The 26,327-nt window shown below is 36.4% G+C and overlaps 1 protein-coding gene across 1 annotated transcript in view; it reads right to left on the reverse strand.

The window, feature by feature from the left end:
- Positions 1 to 2,783: 2,783 nt before the first annotated feature.
- htr4 (5-hydroxytryptamine receptor 4) overlaps positions 2,784 to 26,327 on the reverse strand; it is a 151,630-nt gene continuing 128,086 nt past the window's right edge. The window contains exon 7 of the mRNA XM_014997801.2: positions 2,784 to 4,141. Coding sequence (XP_014853287.1) covers positions 4,054 to 4,141 — 88 coding nt within the window. The 3' untranslated portion in view covers positions 2,784 to 4,053. The remainder of the gene's footprint in view (positions 4,142 to 26,327) is intronic.

Here is a 26,327-nt window from a genome sequence, read left to right on the forward strand (position 1 = left end):
GTTGAACCCACACAGACAGTCAACATCAGGCTTATCAGCACCTTCTTAGTCTTTAATTAGTCGAATTGTCAAATAGCAACAGAAAAAAGTCCTATACATTTCAGCTCCACGAAATAGAAGCTTTTTATCTCCTTGAAAATACTTATTTTGTGCTGTCAAAATAAACATGGAAGATGTCTGTAAAATTAATTATTAGTTTCTTTAGGACAGCTGTTTCTTTTTCATTTAATTTACACATTCAGAAAGAATGTTGAGGGCAAAAAAATACTTGTTTAGTAAGAAAGAAATCCCAATTTCTGAAAGACATTTTTACATATTTGTTAAGTTTTTTCTGCAAAAAAAAAAAAAAAAAAAATGAGCAGGAATCCAACTACAGATAGATTGAATGAGATTTGTAGATAAAATATGGAAAACTAAGTTAAAATATTAAAGTTTACAATGTTTTTTTAAATTTTTTTATAATAAAAAAACATGATAAAAAACAAATGACATATATGTTCACTAGACAATATTACAACATATTAATTTTTTTTCTAAATAATGCCTATTAGGATATAGAAAAATACATGTATTATCAAATGCTTTAGATTAAAATAAATTCTTTAGAAAAAAAATTAAGTGGCTGTTGATAAAAGAATGCAGGTCAAGTTTTATCTTACTTTGTAACATAAAAGTTGTATAAATGATTCACAGTAATAGTAATAAGTGATTACACTTACTGTTTCCTTTCATTCCACTACATGTTGCATAAGGATTTTCATATTAAATTAATCTTAACTTGTTAGCAGTATACTTTTAATTATTTCCGGTTATGTTTGAGAGTTTGATAATGCATCTAATTTCTCTAATAATGAAAAACTGTTAGTTTTGATGAATATTTTAGAGACAGATACAAGTCACGCTAGATTTAGCAGAAGGCGATGAAAACATAACTGTAGAAAAAAAAACATCCCTGCTCTCTATCAGTTAGGTAGTAAATGGTAGAACTGTAAGAAACTGTTAGAAACTGGTTTCTCTACTAATCTTACTAAAGAGGAAGATCAATCGAGTTTTTGATGTATTTTTACAAACAGAACAACATGGAGTTCTGCTGATCTTTTTAACAGGATTTAAGGGGATTGTTCTGCTCAACAAATGGGAATAAAGGAGGGATTTAGTTCCTTAGATGACTTTGGAAAGCCAGCCAAGATTCTGGGGAGATGCACCGATTTTTATCTTTCCAGGAAGAAAACTCTCAGACTTTGTTGGTTGAACACCACTCACCTCCAGGTCATCACATGAAAACCTTAAGCTCTAAGAATTATCTCTAATGAAGCAAAGGCTTTGAAGACTCAAAATGGATTTCACAGATCTCCTCGGTGGATGAAAACTCTTTAAAGTAGTGATAAAAATGAAGACTTTTCACCTGAACGTGTTTCCATTTAGAGTAACGCTGTCTTCTCAATTCCTGTCAGCCTCAAATTGCAGGATGACCCCTTGAATCCCTCACATGTTCTCTGGCTTGACCGGCTCTCCGGTCAAGCCAGTGATGTGTCTATTGCGTCTAGAAATTGTCTTCAATCAAGATCTTTAGTTTACTGAATTTCATTAAGGTAGGCGAGCATGAGCTTATAATTTTAGACTGTTGACTTCCCACACAGCATGAGGGAAAAATGCAGATATGTACACGCACTGCCTGACATTCAACCGTAACCTCAAGATGCCATGGAAACTGCAGTTGCTCTAGAGGGTTGCCATTAAATGGCCCAATAGAAAAGACATAATAGTCATTATTTGCCATTGGGATTTTTACGTCCTGTTTATATACAAATAAAAAAAATATGAAGTCATTTTTAAAATAACACCATCTGTTTGCATGTTGTCAGGTAGTTTAATTAAGTTTGCCGCCTTTGTTTAAAGATGTTTGTTGACCAAGTATATCCTGAACTTTGAAATGACAAATACTATCACTTTACACTTTAAATTTTAATAAGTTTTTATCAGGATTAGATGAAATAGGTTGACAAAATAAAGAAAGAACATGAAAAAAGGTTTTCAAAAGTGTGTTTTTCCATATAAAATTCTGAAGATTTTTGCATTTGTTTCAAGCTTTTTATATTTTGATACCTTAACATAAAATTCAGACATCTTCCCTAATGAATCCCTAATCACTGCTAATTTATGCCACCATGGTAACCACTGGAAAAGCATTTCACTATCTATTTTTCCATTCTTTCTCAAAATATGTATGAACATAGATTGTCTAAATGTTTGAAATGCTTTGATACCCTTTACTTTGTTGCCATTTGTCACTTTGCAATCACAAATCTAACAGATTAATTGAAATTTTATGTAATAAAGCAAAACATAATGAGTGCATGGAAAAGTATACATGGTTTTTAAGATGGTTTACAAGTGTAAGTTTGAAATTCACCATATATTTAACTGCTTGTATCAAGACCAAATGTACTAATGTTTAATTTGGTGAGAGTACTGCACAATTGTCTTCCAGTGAAAAATGGAACAAATGGATAGCAATTGATATCAAAGCTTTAAAATATTTGAATGTGGAGAAAGTTCCAGTTGCTTCATTTAATTTGATTCTTTGAAATCAAGAAACTATCCCAGAATGTCTTTCATGCCAGAAACTCTAGGGTGCAAATGGTCCCTGTTGTTTCTAATGACATGTCGTTTTCTTATAGCTATGAATGGCCTGTTAACCCCCCCCACCCGCCAGAAACTTTGACTAAGAGGTGAAGCATGTAAGGAAATGACAAGAAAAAAAATGAAAGACCACAACTGTGTTTAAAAAAGGACAAGTTTGTATTATGAGTACAAGAAAACATGTTGCTTTAGTGTTACGTTTCCTTGAATAAAACACGCGGAAAGTCCTCCAGTACATTCCTTATCTTAACCTCCAAGGTGAGCACAGACCCAGGGGAGTACATAGTGTGTCTAGAAGGAGCAAAGCATTTTTGGCCGATGAAAAAAAAAACACAAATCTCATACATACACATGAATCACATTATAGGAGGTGTATGCACACACCTGAAATCCACTCAAAAGCATCTCAAGAGATGCACAAACCAGCAAACAAACAAACAAAAAAACAAACTTGAAATGTAATCACATAACAAGAACAAGCACACAGTGCTCTAACATCGTTCAGAAATCTGTTGAATCATTCATGAGCAGCTTCCGTAGGTCATGGTCCTCTTAACTTTTTGCAGTGAAACTTAAAACATTCAGATGAGCGTGGGGAGTGATGAACTCAGGAGTGCTAGCAGTCTTTATAATAATGCACTTGGACCGTTTAGGTCAAGGATTTAATTCAGCCTTGGAAACCCTGTTTCCCTTTTATCTTGGTGAGGACTTAACAGAGCTAGGAAGCTTTGACCTAGGAGAAAAACTGTTTTGTTCCTGGAAAGGAAAACACATGTGATGTCTAATCAAAGACAAAAAAAAATGTTCTGGGCTTATCTCTTCTTGCTTCTGAAGCTCATTTCTCCCTACCTACACGGTCAAATACCAAAGAACAACCTTTAAAAATCTAAAGTAAAGTTTTTCTGTCACTAGAAAACAACCGGGAGCATCATAAAATAATCAGGAACAAGTCCAATGTATGTGTATGAAAATCACTTTGGCAATGTAGTTCACCTCTACAACTCCCCAGCACAGTAAATATTAATATCAGCTGAGCATTTCTCCCACACACTACACCACAACTGCTGGTTCTGCACAATACAAGATGAACACAGAGTGTGATTGGGCCAGCTCAGGCTCTGCAGTCCTGCAGATGAGAACACTAACACATTACCCAGCATCAGAGAAACGTTAAGCTGGTTTCAAGCACCCTGCACACGAAGAGACCTCAGAGAAACTTAGGTTAAGTTTTGACTGAGCTGTAAATTCAGTGGCAGTGCCTCGCTCATTCTCCGGATCCCTACAGTCCTTCCTGGGATCCGAGTTGCAGTCCCACTCTGAGTGTGCGAAGGCTGCTGCGTTCCTTTCAGGACTGCGCTGACGCTGTGAGAGCCAAGGCCGTTGGAGTTGTGACTGTGGGGTCGCTGTTTGTCACAAGCAGGACTCACGGGAGCCGATGTTTGTGTGCTGAGACTTCTTATTCTGCTCTTTGTGATTCCCGTTGTGAAGAACAGAATACCTGAGTGGAGAAAAGGGAAGGGAAGTGATGGGACAAAGAAAAATCACAAAAATTAGGTTAAAGAATGTTTAATTAACGACTTTTCAAGGCAAAAAAGTGAAATCCAAAAATAGCTACCCATCACAACTTTCAGAATATTTTTATGGGAGATGTCTTCTATGTTCAGTGTAGTAAGAAATCCTTTAAATTATTTAAAAAAGAAGAGTACATGAAGAGAAACGCGAACGAGAGAAATGCCTACAGTGCTTCTCTGTGCTCTCATGAATAGAGTAGTCACTCCTGACACTCCCTTGTGCTTTTTTTTTATGCCTGTCAAAGTGTGTTACTGTAGCTTTGGCATATGGCTGAAAATACAATCTAAATTTCTTGCTTTGCTAAGTTATGTTATGTCTATACATAACTTCAGATCATCCTTTCAATTTGATGTGTACATGTGCTCTGTAAGCGCGCTGATCCACACTCGGACAGAGGTGGACTCTGAAAATTATGACAGATTCAGATAACAACCTGTACATGTCATCTGAATCTCAAAAGATTAAAAAAGTTTCTATATTTCACTAACTGAACTGGATCACTTAGCCATATCCAGGACATGAGCTGGTATCGTCACATTTTTGTATGTTTAAATAGTTTGTTTTTTTAGGATACAAAGATTTAAATATTTACAATACTGGAACATGTATAAACTTCCTGTTTTGTTTTATTGTATTGAAACTTGCCCACATTGTCATATAATTAAGTTCCAGAATCAAGAGGGTGTAAATGATGCTTGAATATGTTGTGAGATATTGCTTCAATGTCATTGTTACGCTGATGATTGTCAAGTCTGCATTCCTTTGAAACAAATATTCTGACTCTGTTAAACTTTCAGTTTTTGAGCTTCTATGATAAAACGACAGGTCATATTATTCATCCCACATGGCCTTTGTGACACCCACCATGTTAATTTTTGCTCTTTGACTCCACATTTGAAGTCCACTGCCACTCAAATCTGTAGGAAAAAAAAGCTTTCCCAGCTGCAACAAATTGGCCAAATCAAAATAATTTTGTCCATGCATGATTTTGAAAAGATCATTATTGCCTGCCTTGATTATTGTAATGCACTATATTTCTGGGTCAGACTGGCTGCCCTCTCTCGAATGCAGCTTGTCTAAAATGCAGCTGCCCATCATTCTTGAGCTGCCTGCTCTTCACTGGCTCCCTTTGTGCCACAACACTGATTTCAAAATTAGAATTTCATTCTTAAAATGTTCCAGTGGACTTTCTCCACTTTATTTTTCATATTTGCTTCACTCATATTCTCATTCGCAGACTCCAAGGTCAGCGGACCAGCTGCTCTTGACCGTTCCAAAGTTCGGAGGTGATCAGGTTTTGGCAGCTGCAGCCTGGAAGTTGTGGAGCAAGGCAGGCTCCTTCAGTTTTGTCTTATTTTTTGTTTAAAACTCATCTTTTTTACATGGAATTTGACACAGCATGAGGCATTGTTCTTTTTCGTGAGTTGTTGTAATGTCTAACATTGCTTTTTGTCTGTTTTTACTTTAATTTCCATGTTTTATTTATTTTCCTAAAATACATAACTTTGGTTAACCATTTGTTGTTTTGAATGTGCTTTATAAATACATTGGATTGGGTTCAGAAATAAAGATTCCCAAATCTGGATTCAGTCATGATGTAAGAAGCAAAGTTATCTGGTCTGCTATGTACCAGAAAAGCTTAAAACATTAAATGCTTCCCTCTGTGAAGCTTGTAAAACAGTCAGATTCAAATTTAAGTATTTGGCGTGTGCCAAACTAATCGCTTAGGGAAAGAAATTGAATCTGTCAAAACATGCATTCAGCAGAAAACAAGCTCATAGTAGAATTTCTTTAGAACAAAACATGTCAAGAGAGCTTTAAGTGAAATATGACAAAAGAAAATTGGTATCTGTAACAGGCCTTACAGATCTGCTAGCCTCAAAACATTTGTATTAGAAATGTGCCTCACAGCACACAGGCATGCTTACATGTTATTCTACACATACAACATGAATGCTGGAACCTAGTTTTTTTTTTATTTTCTGTGTGTGGGGGGGGGGTCAGAAAGAGCTCACCTCAGGCTAAAACCATTACAAGCTGTTTAGACAAACACCCCGACCAAAGACACTTCCTGCTGCCAAACTGGCCGTGAAATACACCTTTCAGACAGCCACCAACATTTAGGGCTTTGCTGAAAGAAACAGACTTCAGATTCTCACCGAAGCAGAACACAAAATTGCTCCCACATTGCAGCGTTAAACCTTTAAACGGCTTCACTGTTGTGCTCTGAAAGTGAGCACACTGATGCTTCCAAAAAACTCAGTCACAATCAGTGCAACTGCCAGTAAATTTCTGAAAAGCTTCAGCTGAGCTTTTGACCAGATGCATGTATTGTAGCTGCATGCACAGCAATATGTAATACGTTATGTAACTCCTGAAATATAAGGGATTAGATTTTTGTTAATTGAAAAACAATTGCTTTGACAGTGTGTTAATCTGTAGTGTAATGTATTTAGCAACATTGCAACAAGCTCAAGTGATTCTATAAATGAAATGATGCAGTGATCTGTTCTGTTACAACCAGCTGAATGGAAAAAAACCCACATTACTGACCCAGTAAGTCCTGCAGAATCAAATTTAATCCTGTAGTTACCGCTATATAGCCACGTGACTTTTAGAGGTCTGAAATGAACTCATTGAGTGGGAAAATAGTGGCAGTGGGAAGATTTGTACAGCATTTTTATAACAACTGAAAGTAACATAACTGCTTGATTCTGCTATAAAATCAATTAGTTATGTGCCTGGAAAATGCATAATGCTGCTTCTTTAGAAGAAATTTGTCTTTGCATAACAGCCATATCTGACAGCATGAAATTGGTCTTCAAGAACACTCATCACAACAACCATTCTTAGGAGCACTGCAGCTTGTATGTCAAGCTCAGCAGATATGTAATTCCACCAGATGTTTGCAGATTGCTGCTGCCGCTAGTCTGGAGGGGCAGTGTGGTGAAGATGTGGGGAATGGCTGCTCTGTGAGGCAGAAGCTCGGCTGGGGACCGATATCAGCAGGCGTTAAGGCACCCCCAAATACTTGCCATGGGAGTTTCAAGGATTCCTCAGATGAATGAGTCAAAGCAACATTCAGAGTGTGTTTGATGAGGAAATGACATTAAATAAAGCTCAAAAAAGTCAATTTTACATTATACCCCCCTTTTAAATTCCTCAATTCACTATGCTGCTTCCAAACTCTTGTCAGCACTTTCACCCTGCTTCTTCACCCAACATGACAAACATAAATTGTTTTCAATACAGATGAGGGGGGTCTATGACTTGACAGAGCAGGGCTGTTTTGGTAGGAAAAGGGGGACCGACACACTATCATTCAGGACCTGGGTCTCCAGGATACAGAGTTGCCAAAAAACCAAAACTTAAACTTCAAACTTCAGCAAAAAAAACAAAAAAAAAACAGTGAAAGCATAAGTGCTATCATATGTGTACATGAGCAATGCTGGGTACAAAATTTGGTTAGGACACTACATACAAAGACAATGTGTAGTCATTTGGAGCATATATTTAATTTAATACTTGGATCAAATGAAACTCCAAAGCAGGACATGTGGCTCGATCCGTACAGTGTTTACCCGTGGTTTTATTTGTACACAGCTGAGCCAACAGGCCAACTGGCAGAGCAAGAGACAGGATGGAGATTTGTTTAATGAGGCCAGAGGAGAGACACAGTGAGACAGAAGGCCCGGATCACAAGCAGACTAAACAGTTCTACATATTTCAGGCAGCAATGTGGCAAGCATTCATCTTGATGAAGTCTCGCTGATGAAGACTTTGAACGGTCTGCACAGCAGACTCTGACATCTGATGCTACATGTGGAGGAGGTGGGAAGTAGAGATCTATCTGTCTGTTACAGCAACATTACCTCCAGATGAGTGTTATGTAATTTTAAAGAAAATTGATAAAAGGCGATTTTAAACCTGAACCATATAATCACATATTCTGGGCTCCTAATGGCACCGATTTCATCAGAAGCTGTGTGATGCTCTTCATTGAAGCATTGGTTTTACATTATTCATTTATTACATTATTAATTCTTGAAGCTGTTGAGATGCAGCCTGGCATTTATTTAAATGCAAACAAAGCACAATATGAAAAAGTCTTTATTAATTGTATACACTGAGGGAACAAGACTTTCTTGAAAATGTTTAGAGGTTTTATAAAATGGAACTTGTGATGCATTTTTAGATCATCATCTAACTATTTTCAAAGGATTGTTTGGTTTAAATAATTCATGAATTAAGTAGTTGGACCAGTGTTGTGTTTATATGTGCAGACAGTTTGTTCCATTTTTTGATTGAAACTATAAAAAATAACATCCTTGTTCTTTGAGATCATAGACCGTGCTTTAGCACAGAGATTCCCAAATAGGTTTCAGCTGAAATGTTGGTAAATAGTAGTTAACAGCAGAAGGATGATGCATTTTTCCTGTTCTGTGTCAGGTCTTAATCCAAAAGACAAAACTTTTCGATGCACCTTCTTTTAGATCTGACACTTACTGCTTTGTCCACAACCTTTCTGATATAATCATTGTCTTAAGCACTCACTATATAACATTTTATCCTGAACTGTATTGAAAGTGAGTCGTAAATGCCATCAAGCCCAAAGGAAAACTTTGAAAGGTGTTCAGAGTCTGAAGAACAATTGACAAAAACAACCTGAACAGATTATAAAATGAGTTCTGACTGCTTGGAACCAAAACAGAAATAAATTAGGTGTGATATTCTTTTAAAATAGCTATGCTATCTGTAGCAATGATTTTGTCATTAAGGAACATGGGTATACTTTTATAGAAAGAGGAATGTAGCAGAGCATGGCTACAGCTAATAAGGGCATGAAGACAGAGTCCTTAGAGCTACAGGAGAAAGCAGCTGGACTTCATTTGTTATAACATGTTTAAAAGAAATACAAGTGATTGTAAAAATCCACCATTTTTATTCAATTGTAAGCTACCTATGATGTTCAATATTTTGAAAATTACAATGCTATTTCTCTGATACATGCAGACCCTTATTAATGAGGTGGATATGGATCAACCCTTCAGTAACTCTCCCAGATTACAGCAAATGAGTGTGAGAGTCTACAAATGTAAGTCCCAAATGTTACTACTTTTACATCGCATAAAGGGCTGTTCTTACTGAATACTGATTAAAAACATGTCCGTTCTTCTTAGTTAGTAGTGCCATGCAAGTAGGAGAAGGTTTTAATCATGATGGTGAGAGTTGTTCTTAAACAACTCTCACCATTGTTTACATGTAATGTTTACATGTAATTACAGTAACCTCAAATGTTAAATTGAGGTTACTGTATTACTATATTGCAAAACCATTTTAATATAAAATGAAGAAAAACAAGAAAAATAAATGTTAGTCTTGATATCATTTAACTAACGTATTATTTGACCCACACAGTCATAGCAATCTAAATAAAATCTGTTGTTTTTTTTTGTTTGTAGCCTCATTCCTATAAATATCCATGAACACACAATGCCCTCTGGCCTGCAGCGTAAGCTCCTCTTTAATATATTGGATATATTTGATGAAAAGCTAAAACATTTTAGAGGTATTATTTTCTTCCGTGACATGCAAAATTAAAAGCAACAAAAGCAGGCAAGATACATTTACGACCTGCTCAACTTTGCATGACACTACCTAGTGATATAATAATCTGTCTCATGTCAGATTTATTGCAGTTCATGCATAAGCTTCATAGACATAGGCTTTTTGGTCCTCTCGTTCAGCTGCATTAACCTCAGGATTAACCTTCTGGAAATGAAACGCTGAAGCTCTTGCTTAGTCCGTTCATAAAGGAGATCTTAACAGAGTATGATTAAATGGTAAAAGTGCTCCTGGAGATGCTTAACCAAGGTTAATATATGGGTTAATGCAGTGGGAACACACAATGGGATAACAATCTGACCAGATTAAACATGGCAGAGAATTTCCATATCTAGACAAGCCTAAATATAGGATTCACTGTAAAACAAATACGTTAAAGAGGTAACAGGCATGTCTAGATATGGAAATTCTAGACATACCTGAATTGGTGTTTGTCATTACTATTTTTTTTATTTAATTTCAAATCCATAGAAAAGTCCATGACTTTTAGGAAAAAAAAAAACAGAAACACAACACTTGTGGTTCAGCCAATGTCCTGTTATTTTACATTTAAATTTGACCCTCATACTTTACTTATTTCATAAGCTGTTTATGGTTTCAAACTCTAAATTTCAGCATCACAGAGTTGAGATTTTATGTTACCATATCGACTCTATCCTGAGTGGATCAGAGAAAACGGAGCCCAGCACAATCTGGATTCATTTTGTGTGTGTGACAAACAGCTGAGGCTTCAATCCATGCAGACAAAGAAGATTTAAAACCAGAAACACGAGGCAACAGAGCTGTCCACTAAACCTGTAGTTTGAAATGTAGTAGCTAATCCCTAAACAAACAACAAAAAATACTTTCCAGGATGGTTATATTGAAAGTCTGTTTTTCTTTTCAGTCCTTCACTCTTCTGATTAGCCCTCTGTCAAACTCCTCTGGTGATTCTGGTCCCTCTCATTCAGACTATGCTACTTTACCAAATGACATGAACCTCTGAGGTCCATCTTGATATTTTAATTAGAGAACAACCAAGATGTTCATCAGAGAAGAGATGTGAGGTCAAGTTAAGCCTCCTGTGCTGTATTTTAGCTGCCTGGGAACAGATTTACAAATGTGAATCCTGAACTAATTTTGAAAACAAATCTAACTGAAAAAAGCAACATAGAAAGTCTTCAAAGCTTTACTCAACAGAATACACAAGCTTAGTGATGTAATTTAGGGTTATCCTCCCCTATACTTCTGCTTCATGCTGTGTTAGAAACGACTCTCTCACATCCTCTATGGTGGTTTAGTTTTTCAGGTCTGAATAGACTAAAGCATCACAATCAGAAAGCTTTTTCCTTCTTTGTCTTTGTGGTGTTAGGTGTGTGTTGTTGACCAAGAAAACATTTAAGAAACAAGTTAAGTCTCTCAGCCACATAGTACTTGAAACAAGAGCATCTTACTGAGAAACGAATCCACATCCTGCTGTGATGCTGATGATAGGGATGAAGGGGAACAGTAAGTACAAAAGCCTCGAGTTCAAGAAGAAAAGAAATGATGGCAGAAGATAAGTGAAAAGAAGTCTGCTTGAAGTGCAACAACACAACAGAAAAATATGTATTTTGACAAAGAGCTTGGCAACTTTTAAGAGATTTGAAGAAAGAAAGCATGTATAGTTGAAGCCAAGAGTGTGTGAAGTGATTTGTCTTAAAGGTATTGAGAAAAGTTTGCAAGAAAGAAGGTATGTCTTGATAGTACAAATAATTATATTTAAATGTACCATTACCTCTAAGGAAGCATTATATCAATGTCTTAGAAAAATAAAGAGTTTGATTTTCATGTTTTTTGGATATGGGAAGAAGGTCAGAAAGAATCCATGCATGGGGACATCATGAAAAATTCATACAGAAATAAAACAGATCGGCACAGAAATCCCAGGACATTCTTGCTGCAAGCCGCTACCAACTATGCAGCCCATAAAATTATACTTTTTATTCCAAAAGAGTGCTAACCAAAACCAGATACCCTTAAATAAAACAGAGTCTCACAAGTCATCTGGTTAGGCATCTGATCCTTTAATCTTAACATAAACACAGCTGTTCTGTGAAGGCTTCAGAGACACAACTTTAAACCAGAGGTGCTCCAGTGAAAGTAGAGCTGCATTTTGGTCAATATGTGGTAGAAGAGTAACTCTGCATATCAGTATCAACATGGAGAGGGTAGCATGTAGGGACACTTTACATCACTATAGAAAGATCATTAGGTCAGAATTGATGGGATGTCGACTTAAAGCACAGATGTCTGCTCTCTGATGTTAATCATAGGACAAGTATAGAACAGTAAATCATTTTAGTCAGTTTCCATTGTATATTATAAGATGATTCCTGCTTGGTTAAGTAGTGCAGTACTTACTCCCCAATTACTGCTGAGCTTTTGGTCCCACTTATCTTGCCGATTTTCCTACTCCCATGTTCCATTAGAAATCAAATAAATTGCAATTCTATCCTCATTTTAGCAGTTCTTCTGCTTAATCGTTTGTCAGTGAGTGAACATATTTATTTTTAGATGATTTAAAATATAGTTGACAACTGAAAAAAAGAGTCTGGATTTTCTTCAAGGTGTCAAAAAGAAACATGGAGAATTTAAAACAGATTACTACTTCAAGCAAATATTATTTGATGATCTTTGAAGCCACAATGTTTCGCTCTCGAATCTAAGTTCAGAAAAGGATGAACTTAGACTTGAGTCTAAGTATAAGCAGCTTTTCTGACAAGTACTACCTGAAAAATTAAGGAAAGAGGACTTTCAGAAAATGTAATCTTTCTGGCAATTTTTCCACCTCCACTGTTTGGTGAAGCTGGTCTGGAAGGATGTCAAAAACCATTAAGGAAACCTTGGAGATTTATTGCTGAGGCCAAAGAAACCAATCTGCAGCAGATAAACTGAGAAAGTGAAATACCAAAGGAAAGCCGCAGCACGAGTCTGTGTTATTTTCCCAGTGGTTCAGAACCAAGAACATTTCATATATGGTTTGAGGAAGAAAGTTTTTCATTGTTTTCAAAACTTTGAACATGTTTTTGTTCTAAAAAGCTTGGGGCTGACATTGGAAGACTCAAAAGAACATTAGAACCTGAAAATATGAAGTAAACACTTAAAGCTCATGGTTAATTAGTTGAATTTGTGCTTCTGTCTATCTCTGACAACATACTGTAGCTTCTTGCTGCTTTATGAGCCCTTGTCATATAAAGCATTACAGTGCTTGGAGAGCGCTGATTATTGCATTTTCCATTCTCACTTTAGTTGTTTCATTTTCCCCAAAACGGTCTTTACAAGTAGCTCCTCTTTTAAGCCAGACAATTTTCACTCCACTGAAATTTATTGCTAAGTTTATAAAGTGTTGGCATTTGCTGACATTGCATTACAGTATCCTTAAGCTTAAAAAAGCCGATTAATTCTGAAACCATATAATTTCATGATCCAGAATTTAAGATTGTTGTTTTTTTAATGTCTGTGATTTTAGTGAAGTAGATGCAACAAAACTGTTCAATCACCTTTCTTCAACTTCAAATATTCAAAACAGACTTGGGGAAAAAAGTCCAACCTTCACCAATAACACATGTTTACTCAGTTTTTTTGTTTGAATTAGAGAGCCATGGTAGGATCACCTTTTGGAAAATGTAACCAAAGAGGCTCCAGTGTTGAGTCTTTGGAGTGACTGAAAATGGATAAGCTTCACAAATTCTAAAAGCATTTTGACTTGTTAAAAATGATGTAAAAAGAAGAAAATCAGAAAAGTGAATCTGATGCAGTTTTGCTCTGCAGAGCATTAAAAAGAGGAAACAAAGGCAGGGGAGAATCCTTAACAACTGAAAGTTTAAAGCAGCGCTAAGAGAACGCTCCTCTCAGCCTGAGCTCTTCATCAGCATGTAAAACACCACAGCCCTTTCTCACCTTCTTCAGCCATTATAATCAATTGACAGCTAAACTCCCCACTGAGCAGTGTGGAAAAGCAGCTAATTTGCACTGTGTTGCTTAGTTCAAACAAAAACAGTCTTATTTGGTCAAACAAACAATTTAGACAGACAAATAAAACCGAGGAGGCATTTTGAAACCCTGGTTTTCTGGGGTCATGATGAGGTAAAGCATCAGATGCATCAAAGTGTTTGAGCCAGGTCAGCTTGTCATTTCTTCCTTCCTGTCTTTGATTTGAGGAAAAGGTTTTTGGCTCAGAGGGATCAGTTTGATTGCGTCCAAACTCCACTGAGACTGATGCTGGTTCTCAACACTGTGATAAAATTAGTGAGCAAAAGAGGGGCGTCTCCAGCCATACAGTCAATAATAAAACTTCCCTTGGTGACGTATCTTATATTTAGGATTGGTAAAGGCTAAACTATTCCTTGTAGTTAAGCTTAGACAGGTACCAAGGTGTACTAGCCACCTTTATCTTAACTTTCTTTAAGTGCTTCTTGATAAATTACACTTTCTAATAAAACGTACATATTATAAAAGACTGATCACACACAAAGCGATGTATTTCAAGAAATTATTTATTTTAATTCTGATAGTATATTTATTTTCTTTTGTTACTTGTTTGGAATTATTCAGTAACAACCAGTGATGTAAAACTGATTAGCCTTCACATTGCCCATTGCAAAGCAAATTAAATGATAACATTTAATTGTGATATATTGAATTAGAAATGCAGAAATGTTAAGGATTTTTAAAGTTTACGCTGCACATTTTTTGGGGGTTTATTTATTTCTAAAAACCTTTAATAAGTAATCCATAACTTGCAACATGCTATGTAAGGCAAATATATTTACATGAATAAACTTGGACATATCTGCATTCGGAGCAATAATTGAAAAGCTTTAAACTGGAGCTGTGACAGACGAGGCTGAATGAGGTCCCAAATTTATCTTCCCACCACACAGTGAGCACGATGGTGAGAGATGTAAAATACATCTCCAAAGCTCATTGCTGTAAACACAAACACATCCATTTTTATTACTATTTTCATACTATTTCTTCATCACATTTCCCCCACTTCAATTGTGCTGAGCTATAGCTGCTCAACCACTAGTAATATAAATCATCTGTGGGTATTGAGGGCAGGGAAAGTCCGTCCAAGACGTCAAAAATATTATTGCCATGCAGAATTAACATGAAATATGGCTACCTACCAAATACTGGATTTAACCAGTCCTTTGCAATTGTGATATTGCACACATTAATATTGCAAGTGATATATTGTCCAGCTCTACTCTACAATCATTTTATGCAAATTATGCGGCACTAAGGCTGAAAACATTGAACAGTAGTTTGGAAGGCAAAAAGCTTTTTTTCCTATTCATTCATTGCATACATAAATTTGTGTATTTGCTAAATACTACATATATTTTTAGAGAGATTGAGCATTTTGTTCAAAATTGACTAAAATTTGGCAAGAAATACTCCAGATATTTGTGGAAAAACAAATTAGTTTGTTTTTCCACATCGTTTCTGCTCAAAAATATCACTGAAGATGACTATTTTTTGTGCTTTTCTATTCCTCAAAAATGTATTCCTCAAAAGAATGTGCCAATTATTTACAATTTTCTTTCAATAAGAGTCTGTAATTATTCTGATTTAACAGTTTTTTTTTTTACCAACTGCCTTTATACCTTTCACCTTACCTGTAAACTCCCATTCTGAGCAGGTAAAACACTTAATGACCTTTTCTCGGTAGTGAACACTGACTTGCAGTGTTGAGGTGAGCAGCACTGAGGCTGAAAACACTGAACCTCCTGTTCTGTTTGTCTCAGAACATTAATCCGGGTTTCTGCCTGGACACATTCACAAGGGCACAGGGGTGAAATCTGCAGGACTCCAGGGAACACAAGGCAACACAACACATGTGCCTGCTTGTGTGTAAACCATGCAACATCTGGGCATACAACTGTCAGAACATGAGTGTGGGAGGTGAATTCTCAAAGAAGAGATACTAATAACACAGAGTTCAAGCAAGCAGAGCAATAATAACGTCATGGTTTCTTTGTGTGTCTGAGAGTGCGTGTATTTTTTCGGACTAAGATCGGTGTACTGCTGGATCTCATTTGATTATTTCTGGATGGCTGATATCTGCATCACAGCGTTCCTCAGCTAATTGCTTACATGACTGGAATGACAAGAAATTGCCACATTGTGTGTGTTTGTGTATGTGTGGAGCTGAAAGTACACAGTGTGCCACATAAGTATGCCAGTTGTATGTGTGTTTTACAAATGGACCAACTTTTGTGCACAGAAATACAGCCATCTGTCTGTATACAAATTACTCCAATTCTTCTGCAGTTTCCAATTCTCCACTCAGTAATATCATTTTTACTTTAAGATACTTTATCCTGCTGTGGGTTTTTCCCGCATGAATGTCTGACCTGTTTTCATTCGCAGTGTGCCACATGCTGCCATTTTATACAAGTCAATGGTGAACTGCAAGCCTGGCTCTAGCAGATTTGACACTAGGAACAAGCAGTGTCTGACTAACAGTGGATAAACTCCACATTAGCAGGCAAAAAATGCTGCTAATGTTTGCCCCTAGAAAACTTGTGCATATTGTTATCATGCATAATTTCCACCTCCAAGTTGTATAAATGTGTCCATTTATTGAATCCACAATGTGAATAACATGTTGAAAGCAGAAACCCAGAAATGATTCTTCTTACAAAAAACACCATAAATTTAGTCTCATAAAACCTATTTAATTTAAACGAATAGTGAAATATTAATAGTAATAATGTAATAGTAACAGTGATGTCCCAATAGTACTATATAATTTAAAACTCTTTAAATTTGCTACTCTGACAGCCAATTAGGAGTACAGCATGTTTAATTAAAAGACCAGATCTGAAACAGAATGAAACATCATGACAACTTGTGTGCTAACCCCACCCAGACTGCCACAGCATGTTTCACAGTGCACTGATTATACTTCATAACAGTTCTCTTTAAAATAGAAATAATGAACATCTGTGGAATGAAAGTGTTTTGTTTTTCCATTACTGATTTGGAGCTTATTATTTCCTGTTAGCTAACCAGCCAGCGTGCTTGTCTGGGCAGATGAGTGTCACCTACACTGACAAAAAGAAATTTTTTCTTTCATTATGTCACAGTAGAGCATTGATATAGCCAACGTTTTAACTTCACCTCCCTTTCAACCTGCCGTGAAAATTGGACAAAGGATTGCAGCTGGCTGGAGGAATGAATGTGGCTTCAGTTACCATTAGCAGCAAAAGAGTTCAAGGTTTAAAAATGGCTGGAAACAACTGCTAAGTTCTGTGAAGCTTCATGGAGTTAAACTGAGTGAGAAATAAAAGACAAATTCATAGTGAGAGGAAACATCATTAGCTGCATTACATTGAAATGTCCTCTGAATAAATGTATCAGTCTTTCACAACATAGTACAATTTTTTCCAAGCCTTGCCACTCTACATTGATTTGTAATGTTTCAGCAATGTAAAGTCATTGTTTCTGCTCAGGCTTCTTGATGTCGCATCATGACATTTCACTAGGCTGTGGTCTGAACTTTGACTAGGTCAGTGCAAAACCTTGGTTGCTTTCTTTATCAGCTAGCATGCTGAAGATTTGTTGCTGTTTTGGGGAACATTTTTCTGCTGATGACCTAGATTGGGTGAAGCTGGACAGATGGTCTCACACTTGACATCAGAAAACATTGTGTGGTTGCTAAAACAGGCCAGATCAGTTCCCTACCAGCATGTTTGACAGTTGGTATGAGGTGTTTGTCCTGACATGCGGAGTTTGGGTTTCTCCAAACATGCTGCTGTGCGTTACAGTCAAACATCTCAACTTTGCCCTCATTTGTCCAAAAGACATCTTTTCACAAGTTATGTGGTTTGAGTAACAACACAGTGATATTATCATATTGATTTTACAAAGGTAGAACTTTCTCTAGGCAGTGCCTCTGAGCAACCTGCTTTGTTCAGCCTTTTCCTAATTTATGTTTTCCTTTTTGTACTGTATTTGTTCTACGTGATGTTGTTGTCATCTCATCTCATCCTATTTTTTGTATCTTAATTCAGTTAATTTCAATTGATTTTAACTCCTCTTATAATTTGGTTTTGTTCATTTTTAACTCAGCTTACCTGAGTTTTGCTTATCATATTTAAACCTAGCTAAGTTGTTATCTGATCTTAGTTTGTTTTATCTTAGCACAGTTTACTTTATACTAGCGTATTTTATCCATCCATCCATCCACCCATCCATCTTCTTTACACCCTTGTCCCTTAATGGGGTCGGGAGGGCTGGTGCCTCTCTCCAGCTAACGTTCCGGGCGAGAGGCAGGGTCACTCTGGACAGGTTGCCAGTCTGTCGCAGGGCAACACAGAGACAAACAGGACAAACAACCATGCACATACACACCTAGGGACAATTTGGAGAGGCCAATTAACCTGACTCATGTTTTTGGACTGTGGGAGGAAACCGGAGTACCCGGAGAAAACCCACACATGCACAGGGAGAACATGCAAACTCCTAGCGTATTTTATGTTCATTTATTCAATTTTATATCAGTGTAGTTAAGGTTACCGTTCATTAATTTTGGTTATTACTTTTATCACCTCAGATGTTCTGTCTATAATTTGTGTAATTTAACACAGGTCTGAGAATACTTTATATTGTTTTTCAAGCTCTGCACAGTTTGAGCTCATTATCACTGGAAGGACTTGATGTTTGAATCTGATAGGTTCATTACTCCGTCGATTATAAGCTCTGAATATAATTACAATGGATGTTGAAGAAAGAGTTTTGTTCCCACTTGCTTCCGAAATTGTTTTGGTTCTCATCTGGAGTAAGCATCTTTCTTCATGATGCCATCATTCTGCTGCTTCTTTGTATAGATAAAAAATAAAGATTGCAACTTTTGGTAAATATATCTGGTTTTATATGAAAGAAACTTTCAGAATTAGAACAGGAATGACTTGGTTTTCTCTATAAACAACAATCCATTGTTTGTGCTCTTGTCTCGAACACAACCAAAAGAATTTTATAAATCAATGACATGTTTGGTGTCACTGGATCTTTCCTCTATTTAAGTACACATAATCCCCAGAATGACAAAGTGAGTTAATCCTACTGTAAACTTGATTTGGTTGTGTGCTAGTAAATATTTCATATTTGATAAAGTCCACAAACCAAAATTTGTTTTTGTGTCTGAACAATGATCCCCCATGTACCAGATAGTCTGTGAGCATTATGCTGACAGGCTTGGTTCTTTTGGTCTCTGCTCCCTTCAACCAAAATGTTGTATACAGTTTTCACTGCTCAGATACATTGGAAAAATACCTAACTTGAAGCAGTTGGAAGCAAGTTGATCTTTGTAATCCATTTAGACATTTATAAAACTTATAGCTTGGTAATTGGAAACAAAAGAAAACAAAGGTTTAAAGGACAATTGTGTTTGCTTAACATTTGAAAAGGGATTCCTGTAAGAGTCATTTACCATTTGCTGAGAAAAAAAAAAGGCTAAATAGGTCACAAACTAGATCTGCTTTATTCATCTGATTCCTCTACCTGGTGGAAGACAAGCCCAGGAAATGTGCAAATCAGATTTGGTGATCTTGGTTAATTAAGAGTCTTGATGCTTCTTTTTTAGAGTTAATTACTTGGTAAGCTCTTTAAATGTTTATTTTTCTGCCCTTCATTAGATTTAAACAAGAAACAAATCCAAATGGTATCTTTCTGTTTTATAAAATGTTAAATATTACAGCAGTTAGAACTAAATACACTACACAAACTACTTCTACAGCATTATTTTCTCACTTATTGCTAGATGAACTTGTGTGATAATTTTCCTTTAATAGGACAGAAAATGACTTCTATTTCCCAAAGAACTATCAATGCAGCATGATTTAAAAAGTAAAGTTTGTAAGATTCTAAAGATGGACTTCTAATTTTTTAAGTCTAACAGGCAAATAGTAATGCATTAGCGCACCTTCATATTGGACTAACATTGCACCATGTCAGGGGTCTGCAACTTCAATCCTCAAAGGCCAGCGTCCTGTAACTTTTAGATGTGTCCCTGATACAGCACACCAACATCAAATGGCTGAATGACTTCCTCAGTCAAGTTCTGAAATCCAGTGAGCTGATTATTTGACTTAGGTGTGTATTACCATGGAGGCAGGACATCTGGGTCCATGTTATACAGCTGCCACTCAACCTGATCATGCCCACACTAGACTGGCAATACTCCAAGAAGCCTGATTTACTGTGATGTTTTTAGCAACACAAAGAAGTTCTACCGCTGCTCTGGTTGCAACAGCAAGAGTCTCACAAGGACCTGATGGAAACAATCCATGTTTTCCCAAAACAAAAAAAAGGAAAACGAAAGGAATATGATTTCACTTTGCTTATGCGCTTTTCGGTTGATGATTAGAAAGCTTCTTATAGAAACACACATACCACACTTTCTGCTACTGCAGAAATACACCCACACCTCTAAATTGCACACATATGCTAGTTGGGTTGAGAGAGGACTAAGGAAAGTTCTGAGTTCTTCAGACTGCAGTTCAAATGCAAAACACCTTTGAACCAAATGCACTGTATAAACACTTGTCTTACCAACAATGCTTGCTTAAGAATTGCTCATTTATTAACTATGCAAAATAGTTAGGGTCAATGATCAGAATTACAGAGTCAGTATACACAGGCACATCTCAAAAAATGTGAATATTGCATAAAAATGCAATATTTCTTGCGAGTCACTGCAGAATTTCATTTTTATTATACTTTATAGAGATCATGAAATGAAATATTTCAAGCTATTAGTTTTTTTTTTAATTAACAGTTATAGGAAAAATATGTAGTTTATGTATTTTTGAGGTTTAAAATGACAACTTGTCATTTTAAGAGGCACTCTAGATAATATCTAATTTTTAATTTTTAATGCTTGAAAATTAAGTACAAAGCATCTAATAGCTGACTGAATTATGTCCAATTACTGGATGGTTAATTGACTATGTTTTCAAACCTTTCTTACCTTTAATCAGATGTTTTACTTTAGGTAACATTGGATAGATACAGAGGGACCTATTTTTGCCTTTCTTCTTTATAAACCTCCTTGGACACCAAATGCTCCACTATATAAGTGTCTCTGCCTGTTCACACACCACACATCTCTTACTGAGGCAACATGAATAATATAGAAGGGAAAGTAGAAAATTTCCTGCCAAGCTGAGCTCTATACCTGGCAGGAAGGAAAGATGACGTCCCTGCAGTGTGGAGTCCCGTGAGACGAGGCAGAATAAGTTCATATTTACATGAAGCTCAGAAAGAAGAAAATAAACAGGCCTGCATAAACAGATGCAGAGTAATCATGAATGAAACCTCAGAGAAAGTCAATATGTGTGTGAGTACAGGTTTTATGTATTGGCTTTCTGAATTTGTGAGTCAGCAAGACATGGAAAAGAATTGTGTGTAACCAAGAATAAAGAAATATATATTAAAAAAAAGTAAAGGAAGGGGTAAACAAATACTGCCTTTTTGCTGCATATCATTTTGTGAAGCTAAGAAGGATCCAAGAAACTGCACAGGATTTGAGCTCAGGTTTCTTTGTCTCTGCTGCCTAATTGCTAATCACAGTAGTGCCAACCACACAGGCCACAGCTTTATTTTTGGCGAAAGGCTTTGTTTGATATTCCCGCCAGGACTCCATGATGGAAAGTTCAAAGAATTCCAGACTTTAAACACATTTTGGTTTACCACATCAAACTCCACCAAAATGATGTTCTAGTTGTGGTTAATAACAGCAGGTGCTGGAAATAAAATGTAATTTAATGTCTAAGAGATTTGATGAAAAATAATACATAATAATTAGGAAAAGAAAGAGGAAGAAGGCAGAAATGTGACTATGCATCACAGGGATTTAAAATATTTAATATCCTGTAGTACATTTAAGAAGCCATGGATATGAAACAAATGTTCAAAATTACTTAAAAAATAGACTTGATATTTGTCAGTCTAAGCAAAAGATCACAAAATGATACAAGATCCCAAAGTGTTAAGTAATTCATATATTTTAACCTCATTACCAGAAAAAACAACATTTGGCATATGAAGGAATGACTTTTTGTATTTATGTGAACCAGTTTCATCTCTCAGTTTTCCTCGTAAACCGTGTAGATCCTAGGAAAAACAGAATACATTTTCTGAACACCCTTGCTGCTAATATATGATTTTAAAGTAAAATATTCCAAGCACATTTTAAGCTGTATAGTTGCAAACACTTAGATCAGCTTCAAATTTTCTCAGGATATTCAGGCCAGCGTCAGAATATATAACACTCCTCGAAGTTGCATAACACCCAGGGGAGCTTCATCCCTGAGTCTATGGGCCCCAGTTTGCATATTAAATCCACGACAATACAATTAGGAAAATGACTGACCTTACATTTGACAGCAGTAAAATGTAAAGTTACCTGTCTACAAGAAAATGGCTAGGATTAGGACTGTTTGTAACTGTTACTGCTGCTTACTGTAGTTTTGCAAAGTCATTTTACATTCCTTCAGGAATGCCAGAGATCATAATCTCCCTTAATCCCACAATATGGAAACTGCATGAGAGCTGCTCAAAGATCTACTAACTTGAGAATTTAGCACAATTTTGGATGCAATTCAGAAAATGTCAGCACACTGGAAGGCTCATCAAAAAAGGGAAGGAATTCAACTCTGCCTCTACAAACAAGCACCTTAAATAACAGCTCAACCTTAATAATAATAATAGCTGGTGACATGAAGTAAGCTAAAATCAATATTATACCCAGTAATATGAATATGTATTAGAAACTGCAGAATACATTGGCAAAGTCCCACAATTCACTAAAAATCCTTGATTCTGAGTACACACAGGCACACAGACAAAAGGGCTGAGCTTAGGGGTGACATGCTTCATATCCAAACGTATTCTTACATTTTTTTATTCTTACATTACATCTCGGAATGGTTTAGAAGTTAGGTTAAAAAAATGCATGATTTAGAATATTAAACCACTGCGGCGACAGATGCCAAGTTGAACCGAGGATGTTGGACACAGACATGCACATGTGGCTGTGGTAAACCACTTACAGGCTGTTTATGCAGACTTTATAGTGTGTGTGTATGCATGTGTGGGCCAGATGCATCCATCTTGTTTATAGTAATTGTTGTTTTCATCTTAGTGAAGCTGCATTTTCTTCTAAAAAAAGACAGAGGGAAAGATGGAGAGAGGAACAAAGAAACGGGAGACTGGTGTGACGCAGAGGTGAAGAGACAGCGGCCCACACAGCGAGTCAATTCAATTAGGAAGTGAAAATCCTTCCTGACCACTTTAATGTGGTTACTGATTGAGGGCAACTCTCTTGATGATCAATGCACATGTTTAGAATGCACTGTTGGCACCAGATCCAATGACAGGTTTAAAAGTAATTTGAATTCATAGGATCAGGATTTAATGTTGACCAGTCTGTTCCAGCAACCACAGCAGAACCTACTGAAGTTTGGCCAGAGCTTTCAGGGAAGGTCAAGTTGACTAGAAGGTCTTCTTCTACAAAATAGGTGATAAAATAAAGCACATGCCAGCACAAAGATAAATTGCTGACGATTTTATTTTAAATTCAAAACCAGAATGTTTTTTGTGTGCTGGGACTGATTAGTGTTGGACCACAGATACGTCTAAAACTGGCAGGGCACTGGGCTCCCAAAAACTGGAATAATTAACTCCTGTTTTATATGATTCTTTGCTCCAGCTCAAAACTAATACAAAATCTTCTTTGGCTATCCATATTTCAGTTTTTTGGATTAATAAAGAGTGTAATGTTTTGAATGATGTGTCTGAAATCAGTGTCGGCCCAAGTCTGTCTTGGCAGAAAAAAAGTGGAGATCAGATATTGCACACAAAATTTGGATCAGTGCAAAACGTCTGGACATCATCAAGCTAATGCCTTTTGAACAGCAGGTCCATACTGTTTAATGTACCTAACACATTGCGGGTACATTAAAATGAATTTGTGTTTTTCTTCACAATAAGTTGGTGTGTCAGACTGAGTTGAAGACTCACGTTTTTAATTTTATTTTACAAATTAAAATAGCCAGTAATAACAGACTTTCATAAAATTATTTTCCCATAAACACAAGCAGTAATAACACCAAACATGGGTGGCCTGTAAAAATGAAAAACACACCACAATTCAGAACATCTCCTCCAGGGTTCACTGAATGTTTGAACAGCAGCTAAAACACACAGCGGAGCAGTAGAAACAGCTGGAAACACACACACACGCGCGCACACACACACACACCTATTAAACACAAACACAATTTAACCTGAGAACAACAGGGTGCACAGAAAGGCTAAGTAAAGAACACATGGAGTAACTGGCTTACTGGCTTTTCAGATATGAAAAAGAAACACTACAGCAATAAATGCCATCATCCACATGACCCTTCTGACATCATTTGTTTTATGTAACAGGAAAAGATCCAAGGCTACTTGCAAATGGAAGTGATTTGCACACAGAAAACAGCTACTGCAGCAGAACCATACAACCATACAAACACTGTTTCCAATTTTTTACAAAATATAAATACATGTTCTAAAAAGCATTCAGCCTCCAAGTTAGTACTTTGTAAAACCACTTTTCACTGGATTTATAGCAGCAGGTTTCTTGGGAAAGGTTTCTACAATCTGTTCATACATGGGGATTGATCTTTCTACCAATTCCTTTAAGCAAATCAAACTCCACCTCAGTCAAACTGGGTGGAGAGCATCTGTAAGCAGCAATTTTCTCAATTAGATTTAGGCCTGGACTCATGCAGTGACGTAAGTCCATGGGCCAATCAACAAATGCAGTCTGGTGCCAATCAAATCACTTGCATGTAATACCCAGGTTGGCCTGGCTCGTGCCACTGCCGAGGTGGTTCCAGAAAACAGGGACAAACAGTGCAGTATTTGCAAATGGAGACAAATCCAACCAGGGCTGATTGGGGAACAACCGGTTACAGCCAAGCCGAGGAGAAGGGGCTTAATCAAAGCTTTCCTTGTTCAACCCGTCAGTTTTGATGGACAGTTTGCAGTTATGCAATACATTCTTAATTTTAAAATGATGACATTAACAGTTCTCCATGGCATATTTAGAGCTGGGGATGATTTATAACCTTCTGTTTTTACTGAGATGAAGGTACTGGCATCTGAACTCTTTTTACTAATTCGATTACTTTAGAACATAATACACTGCAATAGATTTCATTCAGTTATATCAGAATAAAAATGGTTGAACTGGATGTCACATTTTTTTATATTTTCTTGCAAAACATTTTGAACCATGTAATGTATCACTTTCCTCCTGCTCCATAAACATGTTGCTACTGTTGGTCTCACACAAAAAGGCATAATTAAAAACACTCAGGCTTCTTGTTGTAATGTGACTAAATGCAGAAACCTTCAGAGGATATGAACATGTTACCAGACATTGTAGTTCAATGGGATTTTATGCAATGGAGAAACACAAACCTCAGCCAAGACAGTCGACTTCCGCAACAAATAAATAAAAAAACTGAGTGACTGCATTCACTGACAGGTCTTTTCATGAGAGATTATCACTAGTGGCGGCCTTGCTAACCTCTGTCAAACATTATGTCAGATTATTATTTTGATTCTGAGAGTTTACGGTTTTGGCACAAAGGTCAACATGAAAAGAGGCTACCCACAAAAGAGAAAGTTCTGACTGACATGATTGCTTTTTTTTTCTCACATTCTTGGTACTAAAATGATCAATAAAGTGAGTCCAGCAACTCTTTGCTCATAACGTGTGGAAATATAACACCTTTACTTCTTGAAGAATGAACAACAGCATCACAGTAGCAGTAAAAAATGTCTGAAGAACTTCCTAGAAGGTGTATCTTCAGCAGCAAACACAGTTCAGCTGCTGGTTGGAGCAGGCTGTTGCGATATCTTCCAGTGAAGGAGGTCGATTTCAGGCAGATGATTATCTGAATGCATACTGCAGTACCATTTAAAGAGCTATGACAACATTCACACTTATAGCTCTTAAAATGGCGCTAGAGTCTGCAACAAGCTATGTTAAAGTTCCACAGCTAAAACTTGTCAGCATCTTTTGTTTATTGACAAACTAAACGTAGAGATAATCTAGAAATAAAAACAAATATAAAGAGCAGGAATGCAGAAATTTCAAAGTTGTACACTTTTTATTTTATCTAAATAAAACAAGTATCACCTTGTATCATCTGTACTTTTAGGAATTCGCACAGTCATCAATGCTTTGTAAAAAAAAAAAAAAAAAAACCTCTTAAGCCAAATATTAGTGGAGATGTATGTTTATAATCATATTTTAAAAAAATATGTGTTTTGATGAGGATGTTAATGGATCAAATGTGACTTTTAAAAATAATTTTAAGTAGGTACTTTAGGTATTTTTTCACTAAGTCAACACTTCTTTATTAAAATAGTTTTTTTATTGTTCTGGTAATGCT

Source organism: Poecilia mexicana, unplaced genomic scaffold, assembly GCF_051168715.1.
Source record: "Poecilia mexicana isolate PSO_F unplaced genomic scaffold, ASM5116871v1 scaffold_10, whole genome shotgun sequence".
NCBI classification, from domain to species: Eukaryota; Metazoa; Chordata; class Actinopteri; order Cyprinodontiformes; family Poeciliidae; genus Poecilia; species Poecilia mexicana.